Source organism: Sceloporus undulatus, chromosome 9 (genome assembly GCF_019175285.1).
Source record: "Sceloporus undulatus isolate JIND9_A2432 ecotype Alabama chromosome 9, SceUnd_v1.1, whole genome shotgun sequence".
NCBI lineage: Eukaryota > Metazoa > Chordata > Lepidosauria > Squamata > Phrynosomatidae > Sceloporus > Sceloporus undulatus.
The window spans coordinates 34,144,014-34,164,339 of NC_056530.1; the positions used below are offsets into that span (position 1 = coordinate 34,144,014).

At 42.1% G+C, this 20,326-nt stretch overlaps 1 protein-coding gene across 2 annotated transcripts; it reads right to left on the minus strand.

Moving 5' to 3' along the window:
* Positions 1–298: 298 nt before the first annotated feature.
* DAP3 (death associated protein 3) lies at positions 299–20,291 on the minus strand. Of its 2 annotated transcripts, none has more exons than XM_042440789.1 (13): positions 20,132–20,291; positions 19,191–19,237; positions 18,403–18,525; positions 12,740–12,841; positions 11,014–11,122; positions 8,974–9,066; positions 7,249–7,379; positions 6,283–6,363; positions 5,774–5,932; positions 4,416–4,475; positions 2,650–2,739; positions 1,882–1,999; positions 299–470 (listed from the first exon to the last, which is right to left on the minus strand). In XM_042440789.1, the coding sequence occupies exons 2-13, from the start codon at positions 19,233–19,235 to the stop codon at positions 385–387; spliced, it is 1,197 nt and encodes a 398-aa protein (XP_042296723.1). In that variant the 5' UTR covers positions 19,236–19,237; positions 20,132–20,291; the 3' UTR covers positions 299–384. The 2 variants fall into 2 exon arrangements, with proteins under 2 accessions (XP_042296723.1, XP_042296722.1); XM_042440788.1 differs by having other exon boundaries at positions 19,176–19,237.
* Between the last annotated feature and the right edge of the window lie 35 nt (positions 20,292–20,326).

Here is a 20,326-nt window from a genome sequence, read left to right on the forward strand (position 1 = left end):
TATCCGCACTGCAGAAACAAAACACTGTGACACCATGACTTTATCCTACATAATAATCCTGGGATTCGTAGTTAGACGAGGCATGAAATCTCTGAATATCTCACCAAACTGCAAATCCCAGGATATTAGCATGTGCTCAAGGAAATTAGATGGATGTAATACTTCAAAGCTGTGTGTTGTAAGCCTGGGTTCACTTGATGTGGGGATACATTTTTTTAAAAAATCAATATAAATTCTCAGTTGTACTAGTCTCCTCCCCACTTTAGCATCCCTTTAAATAAATCCAGAGACATTCTACTAAAGTGGACATGTTTTATTTAATTGGAGAAATTCTTTGCATTTTGATATCACAGGTCAATGGAGAGAACTGGATGGGACACAAAGTCACAAGAAAGAGCTGATCTGATCAAACAGTCCAGGGTTCTGTCCAGTGAGGAAACGAAGCTCCATCCGCCCTGCATTGGTGCTGGCTGTTACAGCAGGAGGGTTCAGTTTTTTAAGAAGAAGAAAAATACAATGAAAGAAGCAGTGTGGCTTATTATGTATACATTTCTCATTGTGAGGTGGGCTGAAGCCTGACCTCTTTCAGTAAACAATGACTTCTTAGTTATTCTGAGCAAGCTATTTAGAACCAGCAAAAAATAACACTTGGTATACTCTTAGGTATTTCTATTGAATTCTATTTAGTTCAGTGGTAGTTACAAGTGGATGCAGAATTATGGTCTAACCAAACTGAATGAGGCACAAGCTTTAAAATTACAGAGGCTTTGCCTTTTTTATCGCTGTACGTCAAAGTCACTGGAAGAGAATTCTTACTGAGAAGTCTTATTGATTTGCATTTCAGTTCTTCTGCCTCCCAGGTAATTTTTGTTAGACAAACTGTATTAGGCAAGATACCTTCTTCTGCAATATAGTTAAGCAGCTAAAACTGAGAACACTTGGGCCACATCTATTGATTAAATCCAATCCAAATAGCTCTCTGAAGGGTGAAGGTACATTAAAATACAGTCCGCCCTCAGTATCTGCAGGGAACCCGTTCCAGACTCTTCTGCAGATACCAAAATCCATGGATGGTCAAGTCCTGTTGTCCATTAGGGACAACAGGACTTCATCTGTGGAGAGATGGGGGGAGCAGGGGGCAGCTTGGGCAGAAGGATGAAGCAGGAAGGGGCAGCAATGACACAGCAAGTCACATTCTCTAAGTCTCAGAGGAAGGCAAAGGAAAAAAAAGTCAAGAAAACCCAGTGATAGGTTCACCCTAGGGCCATCATAAGTCAGAAATGATTTGAAAATAGACAACTTCTTCACATACTGGCTTATCAGTAAGATTAGACATTTAAAGGCTCACTCAGGCCTGTTACAGACTGCCAAAATAAAGCTGCTTCGGGTCTCTTTGGAAGTATGCTATTTAAATGAAGCATGTATCCTAAGAATCTGGAAGCTGCACCAAAAGCTGCCCTCCAGTGCTTAGGAATGGAGTGTGGCTTTGGCACGACCTCTGGACTCTTAGGACACATGCGTCATTTAAACAGCATACCTCCAAAGAGACCCGAAGCAGCTTTATTTTGGCAGTCTGTAACAGGCCTCAGTGTCTATCTTCATTTCTGAGCAGGAATTTAACCTTTTTTCTCCTCTGAATATATCCTACACTATCATGCAGGAAAAAAGAGGGAACCTCCATGTATATGACAGTGTAAATCTAGCTAGGCACACATTCCAGAACAGAAGTATTGAAGAGATGGCAAGATTAAAAGGTAGATTTCTTTTGGAGAAGTAGACCCAGTTCTACTTTCTTACATCTCTTATGTCTTGTAGGCCTACTGAGAGTATAGCAAGTTAAATGCTTAGATTTCCTTCCTCTAGAGAGAGCCAGAGTCTCACCTTTCTCATGTTGAAGCCACTTCTGTTCCAGGTAATACTGATAGGTGCTCTCAAATTCCCGGTCAGTGCAGTTGAGAACCTGGATTGGAACAAAGGGATCCAGGGCATCGAAACCCTCCTAGAGGAGTGGGTTAGAATGGAAATAATTTTGGTAAATGAACATTGCGGCTATGAAAGGTTAATATTTTCTAGTTCACTCAAAAGTACTGTATATGCTCAACTGTAAGTCGATCTCATGTTTAAGTCGAGGATAGGTTTTGGGGCCAAAATAATATGTACAAACTATTCCCCCCCCCCTTAAAAAAGAATTAAACAATTTAAAATTAAAATTGCATATTACATAAAAATAATTAGGACAATAACAGCTGGCAAGGTTATCACATATATGTGTGGGGGGTCGATATATGGCCGAGTACTTTATTCTGGGAAAGCCTGGCAGAAGAGATCCATCTTAACAATTTTCTTGAAGCTATCTAAATTGGTAATTTGACGGATCTCGTCTGGCAGGCCATTCCACAGGTTGGGAGCGGTTGCAGAAAAGGTCCTTTGGGAAGTTGCAGTCAATCCGGTCTTTACAGGCTGCAGAGGACCTGAGGGCACGGGGCAGATTATATGGAAGTAAGCGATTCCTTAGATAAGCTGGGCCAATACCTTTTACTGTGCCCAAAAACTAATAGGTAGCCAGTGGAGTGACTTTAGTATTGGTGTTATATGATCACTCCTGGGTGTCTTGGTGACAAAACATGTGCACCTTAACTTCAGACTTACCTTTCCTAGCAATTCATGAGGTAAGAAAGCTTTGCGAGGCTTGAAGACAGCACCTGTTTGACTGAGGGTAGTCACAATGGCTCCTCCAGTCTAAAAATACAAAATATACATGGCACATCAGAGAGAAAATCCTCCCACTGTCCTCTGCATCATCTTTTCTTGGAATGTATCTTCCCTTTTGTCGTCAGACCTGAAGACAATTACACAGAGCAGAAGTGAGCAACTTGCAGCTCTCTGGATGATGCTGGACTTTAAATCACATCATTCCTCACTACTAACTATGCTGGATGGAGCTTTTGGCAGTTGCAATTTGTGAGGACTTCTACTTATCACATCACTATAGCCCCAAATGTGGGGGCCACAATTTGTCAATACCACCTATGGGGACCTTTTAGATGTCCTTATGGGTCCTCTGTGAGAATTTTTCTTCCTATATTCCCAAAGCTAGCCACTACCACCCTTGAACTGCTGCTGCCACTATATACACTATGTGTATGAACTCAACTGACAACACTATTGGTAACAGCACAGGCACATTAAGTAGTATGACATACAGTTAAAGATTACTTATTTAACACACCTGCATTCTAATTGACTTTTCTAACTCTTTCTCTGTCTCATTGTAATTCTAACTGAGCCCAGCTAACCATTTTCACTAGTCTCTACTTTATCTTCCCTGGCTAACAGTCCTATACTCCAGCCTTTAACATCCCTTTAGGCATTAAGTGAATCACCAGTTACCCCAGCATTCCATACTCACACCCTCCTAAGAGGTCACTTACCTTATTACATTTACTATAAATTACATACATAGGCATACTTTAATTTCTTTAATAGACAACATCCTCCAACAAAAAGTCCAGAACATCACACAGTCCCACACCATCTGACAAGTTACACATTTACCCAGCCTTGGGAAAGGGCTTAAGGTAGGGGGGATGAGGGGATTATGGAATTTTATTATGTATATATTTATGTATTTTATTTATGTACTTTTATTTTTATTGTTGTAACCTGCCTTGATCTTTTGGGAGAGGCAGGATATAAATAAAACTTATTATTATTATTATTAACTGTAATTTTACTGAATAATCATTGACCTTTAATTAAGATGAATAAAGAAGTCATAAAGAAATACCCACCAGAATGCTTTACTAGGCTGAATATTGGAAATTTCTATTTAGTGATTCTTAGATTTCTCATCATGCCTTGCCACATTTTTAAATGTCAGCCTTAGAAGCAAGGGGGCAGTGTATGAAAAAGAAACTAAACAACGGGGCAAGATGGAAAAAAATATAAACTGTAAATTTTAAGATGGAGTCACTTTTATGATAGAATGGAGAAAAGAACACACAGATTTAATTAGGTGAAGATGTCACAGGAACTGGACTAAGTGAAATGGGGCTGCTCAAAGAGGGAAGATTTTCTAAGACTTCTTGATAGCAAGAACCATTTGACAACAGAATCATCAGCAGTGGAGGGCTCTCTCCCTCTGAAGATCATAACGGCTGACCAATGCTGGGCAGGTTCCAGCTCTGGATTTACTGTATGGAGGAGAGGGGGTTAGACTAAATGGCCCCTCCAAGTTTATGAGACTAAAAACATCCCACTAGTAGCAGTCACTCGCCAGGTCACTATAGACTAAGAGTAGTCTCTCTGAGTAGTCCCAAAGAGCTACTCTTGAAAACTGCCCTTCACCCCAGCTCCAGCAATTGTATCAGCAATTGGCTTTGTTGGGTAAAACCACAGAGCTTCAGACTCCTCACCCAGTCATTGGCCACCATCTTTCTCAGGTTGTGGATCAGCGTCAACTCCTCTACAGCTACCTAAAAACAAAAAGAAAGCACGATCATGCTTTTCCTCTATTCACCCCCAGAAGCTTTGAGAGAAGTTGCTGTACTGAGATCATTAGGACTTTTAAACTGAATACATGAGGGACCTTAGTTCAAAGCTTAGAATAAATTTCTCAACTACGTCACTCCAGACTCACTACTAGTCAGTCTGGCTAAGGGGTTCTGGGAGCTTTAATCCCACAAAGATAACTATTCTAAACTCTGCCCCAATTCAATATTGAGGCAAGGTAGAAGAGATTTGCTTTACAGCAGTCTTAACAACCTGGATCCAAAACACACTGCAGCAATAATTCAGTTTGAGGCTGCTTTAACTGCTCTTGCTGAATGCTAGGGAATTCTGGGAATAGTTGTTTTGTGAGACATTTAGGCTTCTCTGTCAGAAAGCTCTGGTGTCACAATAAACTACAGTTCCCAAGATTCCCTTGTGATGAGCCAGGACAGTTAAAACGGTCTCAAATTGGATTATTTCTGCAGTGTGTTTTGGGCCCTGTTCAGTGTTGTGGCTGGGTGCTTCAGACATGGCCTTTACCACTACAGTACCTATGTACAGTATTCTAGCTTGGGGTCCAATCTGCAACATGTCACAAGAGAATTATAACCTGCCTTACAGGGTTGTTGTGAAGACAACTGTGATAATGAATGTGAAATGTTTTAGAAATTTTGGGAGAAGCCTCACACCAGGATATCTATAAAATTAACACACTATTACTATTACAGGCAGGTTTCAGGCATTTAAAAAATGTTTCCCATTGTGTGCTATCTTATCCCTCCCCATTCCCATCTCCCTGGAGTTGCTTGAGGTTGAACTAGTGACTTTCTGCATAGCAAATTATATTTCATTTTAAAATATATGTACCATGCCTTTCCTCTTGGGTCTTGGAGACATGGATAGAGCAAAAATAATGAGCATAACAATTTTAAAAATCAGTCTATAAATGAGCTGTAATTCTTTCTACTTGGGATACTCAGAATATGTTCTGAAGGCCATGCAATATCATGATGATGGTGCCCAGAGAATGATCCGAAGGCAAGTGAGGCTGTTTTACTATTGAAGGAACATAAAAACAAAAGAAACAAACAACACACCCCCCAAAAAAAAAACCCCAAACAGAGGCACTGTGGGATTTCTGTACATTTCCTTGCAAACAGGCACTGATTCAGAGCTCTTGTTTTTTAGCAGAGAAACTACATTGCAACCAACGCCAGAGGAGCTGGCCAATGCTCTCTCCCTACCCCTGAGGGCAATGCATGGAAGAGTGAGCGACCCATACTTTACTCTTGTCCTGTTTCTTCAGTGTTGTCTGTCCCCAAAGGGAATTAACTCCATCCACGGCCACTAGAAGCCTGAAAGACCCTTGGTGGCATTGTTGCTTCAGCTCTTTCAAAACCACCCCTACGACATCGCTGGCATTTTTCACTCGAGTCAAACCCTAAACAGTTTGGAGAAAGGAAAGTGAGAGAGGAGTGCTGGAAGGGAAATCCTGGAGATTGCAGTCCCATCCTATCCAACAATGGTGGTTGAAAACCTGACCATCCACCTGGCCTCCCCTTCAGTAGGTTCTCAACTTGGTAAGCTGCTCTAACTGCACACCCCCAAATTCCATTCCCAACTTAATTTTAGAGATTGTTAGCACTCCCAAAAGACACCTAATTTACTGTACCACATCTCCATCTTATCTAGCAATGGTGGCTCACATGGCCTCCACTGCTCTTCCTGCATACCTCCAATTCCACCTCCAACTTAAATTTACATTTTTTGGATTCCCAATGGATACCTCACCTGCTCTATCACCTCTCCCAGGGGCCTGCCTTCGGTGGTGCTCTCTCGCTTGCTCCATACATACGTCTGTTGTGTTTTGATCTGTAAGAGGCAAAAGATTGAGAACATAAGAAGGGTTCCATTGGGTGAGACCAAAAAAACCATCTAGTATGGCATCTTGGAAATGGACAGATAGAGGCCTCTGGAGGAAAGTCCTGCCATGTCTCTTCCTCTTCTCCCAGCGGGCGTCTGAACCTCCGTGGACAGAGAGAGACTTTGTTCCACTTTCTAGCCTCACCTTCTCTTCTGATGAGCTTCTCGTGCCTTACAAAGTACGTTAATGCTATGCCCTGTTTCTTCCAAAAGGGAGCAACAGTGGCATTGCTATGATAATGTTCATCGTGTCACTACACTTATGGTGTCACCTGGTATGGTCTGTACCTCCCATGCCTAAAAAGTGATACCTCTGCCATAAGACTGGCATGGGTGAGAGGTTTCTTAGTCACTGCTAAGTCAAAGCCACTTGGTTGCTGCTCCCAGGGTAACTGGGTGGCAAAGGGAGCACTGACTGAGATTTGTTCTTTTGAATGTACAGTAGACTTAATATCAAGAAATATACATTCAGGGGGTCCTAGAGCTGTCATACAAAAGGAAAGAGGGTGACAGCCTAAAATGTTTTTGGGACCACTGTTAGAAATATAGGGAGTTTATCCATTTAAAATAAACATACATATACTACATCTCTTCCCATCAATACCTATCCTTTACCAAAAATTAAACATTTAAAAGTTTTGTACGAACAAAAATATTTTTTTACAAATACCATACACATCAGGCAGGGTTACTGAGATGATGAGGAAGACAACCACATTCATACTACCTTGAGCTTCCTGCAGGAAAAGTTGGAATGTAATAAAAGTACCAGATGGAGGGTAGACTGAAGTCTCTCCTCCTCGCCAATGCCTGGCAACAACAGCATCTGCTAACCTCTTTCAAGAAATGCCCATTGGTGGTTTTGAAATTCTTCAGCCAGGCTGAGGCTTCCAGAGGCTGGTCAAGGCGCTCCTTGTTATAAGTAGATGGCAACAGTTCTTTGCAATTCTTTACCCACAAGTGAGCTGCAGTGTAAAAAGAAAGACCAACAGTGCTGTGAAGCTAGAAGGAATCTGATTTTCAGTAAATGATCCTTAAACGGAGTTAGGTTCCATCTAACTAAACTTCAACTGGCTTTAAACATTATTCTCTTGTTGAAGAAATGTATAATTCAAACTTTCCAAAGTAGCAAGACACATTTTTGCAGGATTGTTGTATTTTGGAAAGAAGACAACTTAAGCTATAAACCAAAAACTCACATATGTTTAGAAAGAAAATGGGACAAAACAATTAAATGAAGACTGTATACACTCAGTGGCCATTGGACACTGAATGTCAGGGTGAGGACTTTCAATGGAATATCCTGAACTACTGCTATCTTTATTACTTATTTTTACAATTATTGTTTATGTATCCCTTATCCATCATTCTTGGGACCAGAAGTGTTTTCGATTTGGGAGTATTTGCATATATATAATGAGATATCTTCGAAATGGGACCACAAAATTCATTTATGCCTCCCCCTTCCATTATCCTCCTTTATCTTTTACTCTACCTGTATTCTGCTTGATAGCCTTTTCTGGAGAGCAAATGTTAACTAAGATCTCATCCTGACCTGCTATTGTGAGGATACAATACAAAGAATGTCATATATTCAACCTTGAGTTCACTGAGGAAAGTGGGATATAACGGTAATTCATTAATAGAATTGTTGCTGTTGTTGTTAGTTGTATCCCACTCCTTTTGCAAAACTAGGACCCAGATCACAAAGGCAGCTGATTCTAAAAGGCCTTATTACAGAATATGAAGAAGAAAATGCAGTGGAAATGAGGGCCTGAGGTCAACGTCACTTGTCTGCCTCTGTCCACAGAGCCACCTAAGAGGTCTTTATCAGTGGTAGCTCCCTGACTGTGGAACACCCTCCCCAAGGAAGTTAAGATGAATCAATCTCTTTTGAGCTTCCACTGGGCAGCCAAAACAGTACCTTTCTGCACTTAAATTGCTCTATTTTAATGGCTTTAAAAAAATTTAGAGAGTATTTAGAGAGCTTTTGTGGGCTGGGAGTTGATACAGAAATATAGAACTATCTTAAATATTTATTACAAGTGCCAAAGTGATATAATTAAGATAAAAAATTCTATAGGTCCATCTATTTCTCAGATGTGTAAATTTAGGGTTTTTTTAAAAATAGAGTGAAATGTGTTTTATTTGAAAACTTATTTGTCGTATGTAATAAAACAATCAATATAGAAAAAAAGAGAAATATCTTAAATAAAATAAACTGGGGCTAATGGCCAGATTAGGAGTGGATGGGAGGCTGTCACCCTAAAAACAAGAAATCCACAGCTGCATTAGGGCTTGGTTGTTGAGAATAAATATGAAGCCGTCTGAATTAAAACCAGCTGAACTGCATCTGTATGGCACCTTTCTATTAGTCAACAGGCTTCTTAAGCAGTGAGAAACTTAACACAAGTTTAATAAACCTGAAGACAATGGCAACTAAGAAAAGCATGGGAAAATACAAAATACAAATACTATTACTGACTTTGAAAGGGTTTAAGAGCCTCTGGCTCCAAGCCAAAGGATCTATCAGGCCAAGAGAGTATACATCGTTCTTACCATCTGGAATGTGTAGGATTAGCCAGTTTTGCTTTGCACAGTAGTGGATGGCATGACAAAGTGTCATGGTCTTGCCTGTGGTCTTTTCACCATCTTCAAGGAAAAGCTGTTAAGGAAATCATGTCACCTCCCCCACATATCGTGTGTAAAACTGGAGAACTTACGTGTGTGTGCATATGTGCAGAGACATCATGTCATTTCTTCTGCTTAAACTTGCATAGCCCTAGTAAGTGCTAAAGGGTGCATAGGCGCACTTCAGACCCATAAGTTGTAGGGGATCTTTGAAGATCATCTAGTTCAACTCTTTGCTGAATATAGAATCTGTGTGCAGGATGGAACTGCAGCATTCCAGAAACATGGCTCTCTTGCTGCATCTTAAACTCTTCCCATGAAGCAGAGCCTGTAACCTCGGCAGGCAATTTGTCCCACTATCAAACACAGCTTACCTTTAACAAATTTCTCCTAGTAAAATCTATCCAAAACCTGCTTTCTTACCATTTGTACCCAGGTAGTTCTAGCTCTATCCCTTGAAATGACAAGAGAATATACATAATCCCTCTTTGTACTACCATCTGCCCCTAAGCAGAACTTTGAAAATTGACTTTTTGGATTATAACATTCCAAACCTCCCAGCAAATATGGGCAAGCTTGGAGATGTAGGCCAAAAGGAAAATTTCCAAGTGTTGTCCTTGTGTTAATCACTTCTCAGAACAGCCATTTTGGAAATGCTAGACAATACCCCCTGAAGATCCTTCTTGCTAACTAAGGCAGCCTGAGTTTTCGTTTACATCCCCTGTCCTTCCCAGCTCTCTCTGGTTTAAGCACATTGAAAAAATACAATCTCATCTCAAAATCCCGCCCTCCCCTAAAATACAATTAAATAGTACATAGTTTAAAACATACCTTAAAATATTAAAGAAATAAACATAATAAACTCAAATGAAACAGTGGCTGTAGCAGAGTTCAGGGGCAAAACAGGTTCGGATTTTGGGTGGCCAGTTATCTATTCAGAAAAAACCTGCTGGAAAAGGTCCATCTTAACAGCTTTTTTAAAGCTGTTTAAGGTAGTAATGTCTCCTCCGGCAAGCTGTTCCATAATCTGGGAGCAGTTGCCGAAAAGGTCCTCTGGGTGGTTGCAGACAGTTTAATTTTTATACGTTGCAACAAATCGTTCCCAGAGGACCTGAAGGCGCAGGGTGGATTATACGGAAGGAGGCTTACATTTGCCCGTGTAGACTGAGCCTTCTGGGAGATGAAATTGAAAGCTTCTGGAGGGCTAATGTTTCCCTGCCCATATCATAAATGATAGCAGAAGACTTCAAGGTAAAGACAGTAAGGGCTAATTCCCACTTGCAGTTTAAACCGATTCCCGATTTGCCCTTGTGTTGGAAATTGATTCCAAAAGATCCCTCATTCCCACTATAAAGCAGATCTGGTTGTCATCCCCACTAGTTGCGCTGCTTCAAATTGGCTCGGGGTGAGGAGCAAGCCGCAACTTTACTTTTTACTTTTAAAAAACCCCACTGTTCCCCCTTCATCCTCATGCCTCGCTCCCCGGCTTCTCCCTCCGTCCCTGGCTTGCTCCTTCTGTTTGTGGCTTGCTCCTTCTGTCAACTGATCGATCAATCAATCAATCAGTCAAATAATCTATCAATTGTACTTTTTGAAAAATGCACAGACATAAATATATAAAAGCAGCACTGGGGGGGGGATGGTGGATCTGCCAAAAACTGAGGAGGGATGGTAAACACCCCTTTGCCATTAGTCCCTCCCCTCCAGAATGAATCAATTCTAATCTGTTGTTCCCACTTACTGGACTCGCTTCAGAATTGATTCTTCTCAAAAGAACCTCTTTCAAACTACTGTCTGGAAAAAACGGGGTTTTTTGCCTTTGCTTCACTTTATCATGACAGGAATCAATCACATTGCGACAGAAACCGATTTCAAATGGGAATGAGGGTCATTTACACCGATTGGCAATTTGCTCTATTTCATAGTGGCAATGTGCCCTAAGTGATGCACTTTTACTTAATAGGATACAGATGACATATCTGATGGCTGGATGAGAAAAGTTGGTGCATTTTAAGTAGCTAATGAGTTCGAGTGCTGGCTCCCGCACCATAAAGCATGTTTCGTTGAAGGTTTTCATCTGTTAGGACAAAGAGATGACAAGAGTACCAGATTTTGTAGAGCGAGGATCTAGTCAGTCAAATTTAAAACCTTGGTTTTCATCTTATAAGCATTCTTCCCTCCAGTTCTTATGAACTCTCATTCATGCAAATTTATCAGGTAAAGAAGTAACTTAGTGGGATATGTGTAATTAACTTCAAAAACATCTAAAATGTAGCAGATTTCAAGCCTAAGTTTGGTGGGTGTTTTACTTAACTCAACTTTGGCTATGGAAAAACAACACACATTAACATTACAATACAAGGTCCTCTGGGCAGACGTTTATGGTATTCTGTACACGGGGGGGGGGGGCACCATAAAATAACAGCAGCAGTTAGGAGGGAGGGAAATATAGACAGTTCACTGATGCCAGAACTTGGCAAATTATTTCACTCAGCTGCAGTATTGTCTGTCATGATTAGCAGTGAACATCTACCACAGCTTTCCTCAATCTGGTACTCTTAAGATTTACTTTATTTCCTACCCAACTAGCAAAGGCTCTTACAGTGGTTTATAAATGTAAAACCAGAAAGCAATTACAGCCAGGCAAATTAACTAATATTAGACTGTTGAACATTAGCAATAAAACTCAAATTGAGAGTTCCCAACCCTGAGTCTGTTTTGTTGCTGAACTTCATCTCCTGGAAGCCAACACTCAAGACACATTGAGAGCTGCAGTCCAACATTATTTGGGGGACCTCAGGTCAAAAAGCACTGATTTAAACAGGAAAAGAAAAAGATTCAGCCCTTGCTGGAACAAGGTCTTAGATTATGATTGAAATATATCTGATGATTATGCCCAGGATAATCTCTCCTAGGAGAGCATTTTATGGAAGGGAGATTATGACTAAGAAGACTCTTCCTTTGGTAACCCTGCATTGCACCACCATGGCTGGCAGCATTATCAGAGAAGACTTTCCAGAAAAGCAAAACTGGGCAAATGGGGCTGGGCTGGGCAAATGGGACATTCTGGCTGGGGAAAATGCCAGGGCAGTAGGCTGTGAAGGCTGTTCTATGTCTATGAGGAGAGGATCTTTTCTCTCCACTTGATACCTAATAACCTTTTGGCTGGAGATACCTAAGACTGAACCTGGGACCTCCTGTGTGGAAGGCATGCGCTCTGCTGCTGAGGTTTTCTGAAGCAAATCTTTAATGATACACATATGACCGTACCATTGGCTCATTTAGTCCAAAAGTGAATTATTCCATTCTTGACATTAGGAGTGCTTTCAATTGCAATTGAATCTGTAACATCATAACATAAGTTCACAATGCTTAAACCATGAGTGAGGATATAACTTAAAATATGCAGGCATTTTTTGTTACCACTTTTTTGCCTTTGATCCTGGCCCACCCCTGGAATATAGCTTCCTTCACATTTTGTAGAAATGCAACACTTTATCTTTTAAGCCAGTGGTTCTCAGCTTTTGCTCCTCAAAATGTTGTGAGGTTTCAGTTCAGAGAAATCACAGCCAGTATGGCTAGTGGCAAAAGATTCCAGGAGCTAAAGTCCATAAAATCTGGAGGACCAATGTGTGAAGCCACCCTGCTCTGCAACTCCCTCTCTATTTATAGATATTTATGGAAAACAGAGCACCTGCAACTTGAAGCGTGCTGGTAGTCCATGAGGAAAGATCACTTCCACTTCTTGGCGGGGGAGGCTGTAATATTGACCCACATGTTCTTCAGTGTGATTGGCCTGAAGGAAAACAACACACAACACATAAACAAATCAATTATCTGCCCAAAGTAACCTATTTAAATTTACATCCAGATTCAATTGCATTTGCTTCTTTTGACCTTTACAGTGCAACCCTCCTCATATTTACTTGGGCATAAACCTCACTGTGTATGGTGTTTATTTGTATATTAGCTACGTTTATCATCTATCTTTCTTGTAATGTGCTCATGATCATCAGATTTCCCCCTCCTGCAACGTTTATCTTCCAGCAATCATTGAAGCATAGAATCATAGGCTTAATGGGGTTAGAAGTTGGACCTCCCAAGTCCCATTTCCCGTCTCCCATTTTCACCACACAACACTGGCAGTCAGTGAATGGCGCTTCTGAGCCTGAAAAAGCAGGCCTATGACTGCACCCTTAAAGCTCTGAATAGCACAAGACTGAAATGCCAAAGCACCTCACTGCTTACAATCCCAACCTGCCATTTATTTAATCTCCTTTCTAAAGATAACTTGTGTCATTGTAAATGCATTAGCCTTTAATTAGTCTTGGTTGTTTCTACTGCAAAAAAAAAAAAAAAAATCCTATATGATGGCTACAATGATACTTATATCTTAAATATTGTTTACTTGTCTGTTGGCAGCCAATATGTGACCAGAAAGGCAGGACAAAACTGTAACAGATAATAAATGACCCCATCTGCAATTTTCTCTCTCTCTCCTGTTTTATACTTATCAACTAGGCCCTGCTCCAGGATCCATCCTCTCATAAGGAAACATCTATTGCAGAGGTCAAGACATTGTGGTCCTGCTACAGGCATTTTGGGCTACCATCCCAGCATAGCTAATGGCATGGGATTGCAAGAGAGGTAATCCAAAAACATTTGGGGGCCCAAAGTTTTCCCTCCTTTGCTATATTCCGTAGCAAGAAGACACAGACGCAGCCTTGGATTGCAGCTACATGGGCCCTCCAGCAATAATCCTTCCGCACTTTGGGGGTGAATTCTGAATCTAGAGCGCAGTGGCAGTTGGGGGGGGGGGAGAGGAAAGCGGAGACATTCTTTAGCTTTTCCAGCAGGTTCAGCTTCTGCTGCCAGAAACCAGTTGGGCTTATTATTTGTTGAAGAACGATGTTCAGAGGCCAGTTGCCTGGCAACACCAGCAAAGACCTGGGATGGCAGCAGAAGCCATCCCTTTGCCATCTGGGCACTTCTGCTCTGCCACTGGAGATGCTCAGGAGCTCACGTGACGGGAACCATCAGCCTGTTGCTGTTACCATGGAGACCCCAGAAGAATTGGCAGTGAAAAGACTGAACCCTACCCCGCCACCCCCCAAAAAATACAGCAAAGGAGGCAGCAGTAAAAGGGACCTCCCCAGGCGGCTTTATTTGACACATTTCTCCACATTTTCTCATCGCTGCTGCTGCAGCACCTCAAGCCGAAGTGGCTCCAAACTGCAAGAGGGAGGGAGTTCTCCAAACAAAATGGTGCTTTGATCCTCTTTTTGATACTGGGACTGCTCTTGCCTTTTTTCACGGTTGTGCAACCAACTGCATTCCTGCTACTTGCTCGATTATATTGAAATATAGGAAGGGGAGAGGTTTTGTGTCACTTTTAAGACTAACGGCCTCGGAGGCAAAACCTGAAACAGACTGGCACAGCTACTTCCAAAATTAAAATGTACAGATATTTTTTGCTTTTAATTTGGACAGTTATACAGCAGGGCAATTGTAATGTCAGATCAGCTACTCCTATCATCAGAGTAACTCGACAGTAAACCATGTTGTCTTATTTAAAATGAAAAGGAACATTTATTTCATCTAAAGTTAAATCCTAGAATATAGCTGGCCCTCCGCATTTGCAGCTTTGACTTTTGAGGATTTGATTATTTTCAGTTTTGATCAATCTCTAGCACACCTCTTCCAGACGTTGACCATAGAGTAGTGCTGGGGAACCTAGAAGTTCCTAGAGAAAATACTTCTCTAGGCATGTTTAGGTCTTCCAGCATGATTCTAGGATCAACGTCAGGCAGATGTTGACCACAGGGTTGCATTGGAGGAATTGGAAGCTCCTAGAGAGGTGTTCTCCCAGGTAGAAATAGTGGGGGTTTTTTATTTGTGGTTTTCCACATTCACGGGGGTCTTTCACTCCTAACCTTAGTGAATGTGGAGGGACCATTGTACGTATATTAGAGTATTGCCTAGCTTCTCAAAAAAGTCCTACTCTGCCACCTCAGGAGACTTGAATGGGGATCATATCCTTGCCACAGGTGGTAGAACACACCTAACATGTGATTTTCACTCACACAAGGGTCAGCCAAAGATACTTGCCTGAGGCAAAGGGGAAGACAAAATTTCCCTTCCACATACAATAGGTGACTGGACTGAGGCTGAATCGTACTTCCAACCTCCCTGCAAAGAGGTAGGTTCTCTGTCTCATCTGAGGGCATTAGACTACATGGCATACATAGCGCTGTTCTGTGAGATTAGGTGATGGATTCACAGCACTTATTGCTTGCACACTCCAACTAATAGTAGGACTGGCCCTTATTATTGTTTATTGTGGCCAAAGCCTGGAAAAGCTATGGTTTTAGACTACAGCTTCCTAAATCCTCCAGTCAGTATGGCTACTGGCCATGCTGGCCAAGGTTCCTTTAGGCAGGAGATGTTAGGGGATAAAATCTAAGCACTCTACTACCGTGCCACAACCCAGGTGTATCATCAAATATATGCTGCTGTCCATTAAGGTAAGATGAAGTTGTCATTCACCAGTTAGCTTTTTTTGTGCAAGATGATGTCAACTAAGGCCCAGTACAGACTGCCAGAAAGCGGCAGTCTGGGGCCGATTGTAGGGCTCAGGAGCATAGAGTGTCCATACGCTCCTGAGCCCTACCGTGCACTGCAAGTGCCATCATGGCTTGGCCCCGTCCAATGGAAACCACCATGATGATGCAGGCACGGCACAACTTCCAATGTCGCTGTGCCATGAGTGCATCACTGGTGTGCACGAGTACACCAATGACACACTAATGGCGCCCCCGCACGCAGTCTAAAAAGAAACCATTTTAAGCAGGTTCTTTTTAGTCCTGATGGAGGCCGCACCGTTTGGTTGGTGCAGCATCCTTGCAGCATAAAAACGGGTGGCTTCAGGCCACGTTTTCGGGGCGGTCTGTTGAGCCCCTATGTTTCTATTAAAATATGAGGAAGACATATTAATTTGTTCAAAAATTGGAATTTATGAGGTAGTATGACTCTTAGATTGAATGAGTGTAAAAATCATGATGTTATACTGTATGTATAATAAATATAAATTACTTTTTTTCTTGTTTGAGCCAGACTATTTGAGAAACTGTATCTCCCCATACAAACCTGCTAGAGCCCTAAGATCTTCAGGAGAAGACTTTCTCTTAGTCCCACCACTATCCCAGGCTCAACTGCTGAGGATATGAGAGAGAGCTTTCTCAGTGACTGCTTCCACCCTCTGGAACTCCCTTCCATGGGAGGCTGGGCTAGCACCCTCCATGCTGGCCTTTCGCTGGCAAGTAAAAATATTCAGGCGGGCATTTTAAAATCATTACAGGGTGGCTTTTATATGGGGAGGTGTTTTAGATTATATGTTTTAACTTTTGTATATTTTTAATCTTAACGTTATACTGTTTCAACTGGGCTATTTTAATAGTGTTTTCATCTTGTGAACCGCCTTGGGTGGGAGAAAAGCAGCATAAAAATGAAATAAATAAATAATAGCCCATGCTGTTTTTAAATGAACCTGAAAACTTTAGCATGCAAAGCTACTGAACTATGTCTTATCAGAAGCAACACGTGTGAATTCTTGGTTTGCATGTACCATCCTTACCAGATCAAGGGGACCTCCAAGAAGCACTAATAATAATAATATAATAATAATAAATTATTTGTATCCCACCCCTCTAAGAACACTATGTTTGAGACCCCCCACCCCCAATTCTCATCTGGCCCTTCCCAGGAGGAATAAACTACAGGGAAGAATAAGGAAGAGCAGGTAGGATGGGAAAATGAGTAAATGTCATTGGAAAAAGCGTATTGTATGCAATAACTGTGTGCACATTCTCTACTGACAATAGCAGGCAATCTCCTGTTGACTTCAGCAAGTAGTGTATTTTGTATGCAAAGAAGCATTCAAACAAGAAAAGGATAGGGGAACTCCATCCCACAGACTGAATACAATCCACTGCATTCACTATCTGGCCTGAAGGTCTCTTCATGTAGTCTACACCTTTTTCACTACCACTGTTGTACTTAAGTTTTCACCATTAGTCAGTGGTAAGCAGTGGGATCTCCTAGCTTCATTAGTGTAGTGTAGGAAAACCCTCCTGTTAACCTCTGCTAAAGATAGGAAAAGCATGGTGTAAAGACTTTTTAAACAATAGGGCATTTAAACTTTAAGTACTTCTGGGCAAACCTGCATAGAAATAATTTGTCTAAGGAAATGTCCAAGTCCATAAGAAGTACAGCTGGTCCTCTTTTCCCCTTGCCATGCCCATGGTCCTGTCCTGGCTGAAAACCCTTCCCCACACCTTCCCAAACTGGAATCCCACCCAGGGTCAAATGAAGTTCCTGCCATCTGTCACAGAACAGATCTAAGATATTTAGGTGCCTAACACAGCAGATTGGGCACAGAGAAGCTAGCCAATATGTAGAACAAATGATTGAGAACACACATTTTCTGCAGCGTCTTAAACCACAAATGCAGCAGAGGAGAGAAAGCACCATGGTTTGAGCATTGGACTACAACTCATTCAATTCCCTGCTTGGCCATGGAAACCCACACACTCAGACCCAGAAAATCCTGTGATAGGATTACTTTAGGGTCACCATAAGTCGGAAATGACTTGAAGGCACAAAACAAAATGTAGCAGTATGAGAAGTCTTCAAGAGAATCTCTGTGAAAAACAAACTGCAGTAGTTCATCCATATCAGGAGGGATGGTGGCAATGCCCCTTCTAGCCTATTATATAAAACTCACAATTAAACAGCGAGGCATTACAAACTGCTGCTTTGAGGCGGTCTCCCGGTGCTCCTGTTTGCTCCGTGAGGGAGCCGCCATAGCCAAACTGCGCTGCTCCCTTGCGGAGCAAAAAAGAAGCTCCAAAATGGAGCTTCTTCTGGCAGCGCGCTCATTACGCTGCGAGGCACCAATGGCACACTCGTGACGTCATTAGTGCCGCACGACATGCGGACGCATAGCATCCGTTACGTCGAGATGGCGGTGGCCGTGTGGAATGGCCGTCGTCATTTGTTACGGACAGAGTCCGTAACAGGAATAGGGGCGTCTGGAAGAGACACCCCTTTTTTAAACTGGGACGTCCTGAGGACGTCCCAAGTGGCGGTTTGTAACCCGCCAGAGTCACTTAGAAACATGGTCCTGTTACACCTACTTAATCGACAAAAACACTGTCTTATCTGGAGCTCCCCAAATTCTCTTTTTCTCTTGCAATGAGACAGCCATCATATGTGATTATAACCTATACTTCAGTTCACTGCCGCTCTCATGACCCTCATTCAGAAATTTATTTCCCCAGCTGGATTACAAAAACTTACCGGGTCATTCTCAGTAGTACGGAAGATTGTTCTGGGCTTTTCTGGCAGACTCACAGCATCCTGGTTTACAGCTGCACTTTGCCAGATGCTGCAACTTGCGTGAAGAAATTTATCATGCTCCAGCTAAGGAGAGAAGCGGTATCTTAGTTAACATTTGCTGTCCAGAAAAGGCTATCATTCTGCAATGGTCTTTTGCTCTGTACATTGAATGGTGTTGAGGAACCAGTCCCTAATAGGAAAAAGTCAGTTAGTCCTTCGAAAAAGTGTCATAGGAAACCCATGGGGAACAGTTGAAAGCACAAGATATGTTTACCCTGGAGAAAAGAAGACTAAGGAGTCATAGTGGGATGCCACAGGCTTCTGTCCTGGGCCCAATGCTATTCAACATCTTTATCCAGGTACATGTAGGGAGAAATTTCTGAACAGCGAGAGTGGTTCAGAAAGGGAGCAGACTGCCTCAAGAGATGGTGGACTCTTCTGTGCAAACACTAACACAGACATGGCGAGACTTCCCCTGGAATCTGGAAGCTATCTCTATCTGTTTCTATCGGAGCCTCTATTCTTCATCATTCATTTGAACTATGAAACAGCTTGTAGGATCTCCTGCTTTTCTAGATGTAAAAAGGCAATGGAAATGTATGAATTTGCTCAGTTCGGATACACACCTGTTAAAAAATGGATGTTACGACACACAAGATTCAAAAGCACACTGTAGTACTTTTGAGATGCTTTGCATACGGATTCAGACTAAAACAGTTATGTTTTTGACTCACTGACAGATGGCTCACCTTGGGTCCCTGACCAAGGAGTCTCCTCAGGTGCCTCAGCATCATCCCTGACAAAAAACAGCAAAAACGTATTCACAACAAAAGGACGCTATATATTTTTGGAAAAGCTCACTTCTTAGTCATGAGTTGCCTTGACAAATTACACAGAAAGTCGTTTTATTTATATATTAAGAGTACAGCTTTTAACCTCAAACTCATCATCAGATAATTTGGTGCAGAGAGAAGTACTCAGTAAGGTAATTGATGTAAGTATAGGGTTGCTGTAATTGTCCACTATTACCAGGGACAAAATGTGGACCAAAACCTAGACCAAACTGTAGGACAAATGCAGGACAAATCTCGGCCCAAATGTAGGACATTTAAGAAAAATGGAGGACGTTAAATGTCCTACATTTTGGGCTGAGTTTTGTCCTGCATTTGTCCTACAGTTTGGTCTCAAAGTTGTTCCACATTTTGTCCCTGGTAATAGTGGACAATTATGGCAACCCTAGATAGATCTCTCTGTCTCCTGTTTTTCCACCCGACAGAACCACCTCCTTGTTGAGAAGCAAAGGTCCAAAATGCACTGCAGAAATAATCCAGTTTGAGACCGCTTTAACTGGCTCAGTGCTAGGGCATCCTGGGAATTGTAGTTTATTGTGGCACCAGAGCTCTCCATCAGGAAATATATGTAAATGTACCGCTTTAACTGCCTTGGCCCGATGCTAGAGGATTCTGGGAACTGTACTTTTATGAGGCATTGAGACAAAACTACAGTTCCCAGAATTCCCTAAAGCGGCCTCGCACTGGACTATTTCTGCAGAGTTCAAAGGTCACTCAGAATTCTGCCAATGCTCTTTAACTGCGAGGCTGCTTTTGGGTTTAAAGGATAAAAGGAGAGCGAGGGAAGTGATTAGAGGAGGCAATCCAAACCAGAGGCAGAAAGGAGAAGAAGGATCAACCTGCGCCTGGGGCCGAAACAACGTCGGAATGGCGGCCCGCCTCTCTCCTCCTTTCTCTGGAGGCCCCTTCAGCGCGTTAGGCGCTTTTTTCTCCCCTGGGCGCCGCCATCTTTATGTCTCCTGAGGAAACAGCCCCGCCTTCTTCCATCTACGGAGAGCCCGAAGTGACACGCTTCCTCCGCGCTCGCAAAAGAC

What these genes read in the sequence shown, in the direction of transcription:
- DAP3 (XM_042440788.1), bottom strand. Translation starts at nt 19,235, where the DNA reads ATGATGCTGAGGCACCTGAGGAGACTCCTTGGTCAGGGACCCAAGGTG. An exon ending in GTACTACTGAGAATGACCCG is followed by an intron (nt 12,842 to 18,402) that starts GTAAGTTTTTGT and finishes GTTTTCCTTCAG; the next exon opens with GCCAATCACACTGAAGAACA. An exon ending in CTCATGAATTGCTAGGAAAG is followed by an intron (nt 2,000 to 2,649) that starts GTAAGTCTGAAG and finishes CCACTCCTCTAG; the next exon opens with GAGGGTTTCGATGCCCTGGA.